General features: G+C 38.3%; 1 protein-coding gene across 1 annotated transcript; it reads right to left on the bottom strand.

Annotated features, from left to right (window-relative positions):
- Window positions 1-4,051: 4,051 nt before the first annotated feature.
- Window positions 4,052-5,011, bottom strand: LOC138666221 (olfactory receptor 6C1-like). The gene has a single exon (XM_069754458.1). It carries the CDS (start codon window positions 5,009-5,011, stop codon window positions 4,052-4,054), a length of 960 nt encoding a protein of 319 aa, XP_069610559.1.
- Window positions 5,012-5,379: the final 368 nt, after the last annotated feature.

Raw genomic sequence — 5,379 nt, 5'->3', positions numbered from 1 at the left:
TATTTGCAGATGATACAAAACTATGTAAAGCAGTTAATACAAGAGAAGATAGTATTCTGCTACAGATGGATCTGGATAAGTTGGAAACTTGGGCTGAAAGGTGGCAGATGAGGTTTAACAATGATAAATGTAAGGTTATACACATGGGAAGAAGGAATCAATGTCACCATTACACACTGAATGGGAAACCACTGGGTAAATCTGACAGGGAGAAGGACTTGGGGATCCTAGTTAATGATAAACTTACCTGGAGCAGCCAGTGCCAGGCAGCAGCTGCCAAGGCAAACAGGATCATGGGGTGCATTAAAAGAGGTCTGGATACACATGATGAGAGCATTATACTGCCTCTGTACAAATCCCTAGTTAGACCGCACATGGAGTACTGTGTCCAGTTTTGGGCACCGGTGCTCAGGAAGGATATAATGGAACTAGAGAGAGTACAAAGGAGGGCAACAAAATTAATAAAGGGGATGGGAGAACTACAATACCCAGATAGATTAGCGAAATTAGGATTATTTAGTCTAGAAAAAAGACGACTGAGGGGCGATCTAATAACCATGTATAAGTATATAAGGGGACAATACAAATATCTCGCTGAGGATCTGTTTATACCAAGGAAGGTGACGGGCACAAGGGGGCATTCTTTGCGTCTGGAGGAGAGAAGGTTTTTCCACCAACATAGAAGAGGATTCTTTACTGTTAGGGCAGTGAGAATCTGGAATTGCTTGCCTGAGGAGGTGGTGATGGCGAACTCAGTCGAGGGGTTCAAGAGAGGCCTGGATGTCTTCCTGGAGCAGAACAATATTGTATCATACAATTATTAGGTTCTGTAGAAGGACGTAGATCTGGGGATTTATTATGATGGAATATAGGCTGAACTGGATGGACAAATGTCTTTTTTCGGCCTTACTAACTATGTAAATTATATTTTGATCATGCATATTCAAGTAGCATTCATTATATCAATAAATAGTTAGTGCACTATAAATACCAAAAATTAATAATTAGGTTTATTACACAAAGATTTTTAGTAGTCAACGGGTTAGTACTATGGATAATTTTTGAGCATTCAAGGATCAAAGTTTTACAATTGTAAAATTTATTACAAAAAGTCCACAAAAATTTCAAAAAATATTTAGCAATGACAACATGATAAAATTAATGGCTCAGCAGTGTATTTCAGGAACTCAGATAAGCTGAAAGTGTGTCGGTGACCAAATTGTGGCCAGATTACAGTACCAACTAGCTGAATTATAAACGCAGCTCTAGGCTCAAGATCTCAAAGGGGTTTTCTAACATATGGATAACTGTTGGCAAACAGTGCAGGTTGCTGAATACTGACAGTGTATAATGTACAGAATGTTAGAATTTGTTTCTGTTAGCCAATTCAAGCAACTTGTATACTTGCAGTTCCAAGCCAACCAGATTTTCATCAGCTAATCTGAAAAGAATATTGAGAGAACAGAATGAGAATCTAGTCGGCATGTGAATGTTCAACAGAATAATGAGAGAACTGGAGGAAAATTTAGCAGGCATGTGACTGTTCAACAGAACACTGAAAGAAACGGATAACAATATAGTCGGCATGTAACCATTCAACAGAGTACTGTGAGAATCGGATGAGAATCTAGTGGACATGTGAATGTTCAACAGATCAAAGAAAGAAGCAAAGGAAAATCTGTCCGGCATGTAACTGTTCAACAGAACACTGAGAAAAGTTGATGAGAATCTAGTCGCATGTAACTGTTCAACAGAACACTGGGAAAAGTTAATGAGAATCTAGTCGGCATGTAACTGTTCAACAGAACACTGAGAAAAGTTGATGAGAATCTAGCTGGCATGCAACTGTTCAACAGAACACTGAGAAAAGTGAATGAGAATCTAGCTGGCATGTAACTGTTCGACAGAACGCTGAGAAAAGTGGATGAGAATCTACTTGACATGTAACGGTTCAACAGAACAATGAGAAAAGTTGATGAGAATCTAATTGGCATGTAACTGTTCAACAGAACACTGAGAAAAGTTGATGAGAATCTAATTGGCATGTAACTGTTCAACAGAACGCTGAGAAAAGTGGATGAGAATCTAGCTGGCATGTAACTGTTCAACAGAACACTGAGAAAAGTGGATGAGAATCTAGTCAGCATATAACTGTTCAACAGAACACTGAGAAAAGTGGATGAGAATCTAGTCAGCATATAACTATTCAACAGAACGCTGAGAAAAGTGGATGAGAATCTAGTCAGCATGCAACTGTTCAACAGAACGCTGAGAAAAGTGGATGAGAATCTAGTCAGCATATAACTGTTCAACAGAACGCTGAGAAAAGTGGATGAGAATCTAGTCAGCATGCAACTGTTCAACAGAACGCTGAGAAAAGAGGATGAGAATCTAGTCAGCATGCAACTGTTCAACAGAACACTGAGAAAAGTGGATGAGAATCTAGTCAGCATGCAACTGTTCAACAGAACGCTGAGAAGAGTGGATGAGAATCTAGCTGGCATGTAACTGTTCAACAGAACACTGAGAAAAGTGGATGAGAATCTAGCTGGCATGTAACTGTTCAACAGAACACTGAGAAAAGTGGATGAGAATCTAGCTGGCATGTAACTGTTCAACAGAACACTGAGAAAAGTGGATGAGAATCTAGTCAGCATGCAACTGTTCAACAGAACACTGAGAAAAGTGGATGAGAATCTAGTCAGCATGCAACTGTTCAACAGAACACTAAGAAAAGTGGATGAGAATCTAGTCAGCATATAACTGTTCAACAGAACGCTGAGAAAAGTGGATGAGAATCTAGTCAGCATGCAACTGTTCAACAGAACACTGAGAAAAGTGGATGAGAATCTAGTCAGCATGCAACTGTTCAACAGAACGCTGAGAAAAGTGGATGAGAATCTAGTCAGCATATAACTGTTCAACAGAACGCTGAGAAAAGTGGATGAGAATCTAGTCAGCATATAACTGTTCAACAGAACGCTGAGAAAAGTGGATGAGAATCTAGTCAGCATATAACTGTTCAACAGAACGCTGAGAAAAGTGGATGAGAATCTAGTCAGCATGCAACTGTTCAACAGAACGCTGAGAAGAGTGGATGAGAATCTAGTCAGCATATAACTGTTCAACAGAACGCTGAGAAAAGTGGATGAGAATCTAGTCAGCATGCAACTGTTCAACAGAACACTGAGAAAAGTGGATGAGAATCTAGTCAGCATGCAACTGTTCAACAGAACGCTGAGAAGAGTGGATGAGAATCTAGCTGGCATGTAACTGTTCAACAGAACACTGAGAAAAGTGGATGAGAAGCTAGCTGGCATGTAACTGTTCAACAGAACACTGAGAAAAGTGGATGAGAATCTAGCTGGCATGTAACTGTTCAACAGAACACTGAGAAAAGTGGATGAGAATCTAGTCAGCATGCAACTGTTCAACAGAACACTAAGAAAAGTGGATGAGAATCTAGTCAGCATGCAACTGTTCAACAGAACACTAAGAAAAGTGGATGAAAATCTAGTCAGCATGCAACTGTTCAACAGAACGCTGAGAAGAGTGGATGAGAATCTAATTGGCATGTAACTGTTCAACAGAACGCTGAAAAAAGTGGATGAGAATCTAGTCTTCATGTAACTGTTCAACAGAACACTGAGAAAAGTGGATGAGAATCTAGTCGGCATGTAACTGTTCAACAGAACACTGAGAAAAGTGGATGAGAATCTAGTCGGCATGAGACTCTTCAACAGAACACCGAGATAAGTGGACCACAATGTATTTTTCGGACCAACCAGCAGTACCAATTCATAACATTGCCTTCATTACAGAATGTTAGTATTAGGTAGACTGCATTGCTTTCAAATGTTTTGCCCTGATTGGAAAATCCTTTAAGCTGGGTAGTACAAAGTTACTTTAAAATGTTGTTTGAGAATATAATTGTCCACAGAGTGTTTGGAATCGCATATACAGTCAATGAATAAAATCCTTTAAGTTATTTGAGCTTACAATTATTATGCTTGCTATATGGTTAAGGTATAAGAATAATGGTTTTCACATGTCAATTATGGTCTTGCAATTGGGTTGACCCAGCAGTAATTCCCATTTTTCTTCTCATAGCAGCTTTCACATCTTTATTCTTTAAGCTGTAGATCAGGGGGTTCAGTATAGGGACTGCAGCTGTATTAAATAAAGAGAAATATTTACTGGAATCTAAATTGATGGAGGAAGTTGGCCTGAGATATTGGAAGACGAGAGAACCATAGAGACAGATGACAACTGTAAGGTGCGAGGAGCACGTGTAGAAGGCTTTACGTCTGCCAGTGCTAGAACGTATAGACAAGATGGTGCTAATTATGAAGATATAAGAAATGAATGTCAGGGCAAATGGGGTGAAACCACCAAGAAACACGCCTTCAGTGAAAATATACAATTGAAGAAAAGATGTATCACTGCATGACAACTTCATGATAGGTACAATGTCACAGAAGAAGTGGTCTACCTTGTTGGACACAAAACACGTTAATTTATAGATCCCCATAAAAAGTGGTATGCCTTCAAGTAAACCAATAACCCAACATAAAGAGGCCAGAAGGCAGCAAAGTTTAGAATCCATGATGAGGAGATAACGTAAAGGGTTACAGATAGCAATATAGCGATCATAACTCATAGCTGTCAAAAGCAATAGTTCATCACTAGTCAAAGACAAAAAGGAAAAAATTTGCACAACACATTCAAGATCTGAGACAGAATGATCTCCCGATATGAAAGAAGTAAGAATTTTATGAAGAGTGATTGTAGAACAACTGATGTCCAAAATAGACAAGTTGGCCAAGAAAAAGTACATGGGTGTATGGAGATGGTAATCCAGACAAATGAGGAGAAAGATGGTTATGTTACCAACGAGAGTGATTAGATAAATGAACAGAACCAGGAGGAAAACAAAAAATTGCAACAAAGGCTCATCTGAGATCCCACTAATGATGAAAGAGGTCACCATACTCATATTTTTATGTTCCATGTATTTTTTTCAAAATTAATTAATTTCAAGATATCAGTAAAATTGATTTAAGAAACTTGATTTTGTCTAAATTGTAACTAAGTTTTTACATTTGTATAAAAATAACATTATTTCCTTAAGGTGCTAATAACTATATCAATGATTGTACTAGATTGTCAGTATAATCTGCTGCCTTTTACGTATATAAGTACGAAGGAGTTAAATATACTCTACAACTGTTCATAATAGGTACAATAAAATCCTTGCCCCCAGTGAAAGATGATGCATGTAAATAATTTATCTAGCAAACTATACAAGTGGAGAGAATAACGTGAACATGTCAGGGTTATTTTTATGAATGAATGAAGAGTGGTATTGAGAGAAGCAGT

This window comes from Ranitomeya imitator, chromosome 2, assembly GCF_032444005.1.
Source record: "Ranitomeya imitator isolate aRanImi1 chromosome 2, aRanImi1.pri, whole genome shotgun sequence".
In the NCBI taxonomy this organism is placed as follows: Eukaryota; Metazoa; Chordata; class Amphibia; order Anura; family Dendrobatidae; genus Ranitomeya; species Ranitomeya imitator.
The sequence above is the reverse complement of the archived record's forward strand: the minus strand, read 5'-3'. Positions and strand labels throughout refer to the sequence as shown.

What these genes read in the sequence shown, in the direction of transcription:
- LOC138666221 (XM_069754458.1), bottom strand. Translation starts at nt 5,011, where the DNA reads ATGGAACATAAAAATATGAGTATGGTGACCTCTTTCATCATTAGTGGG.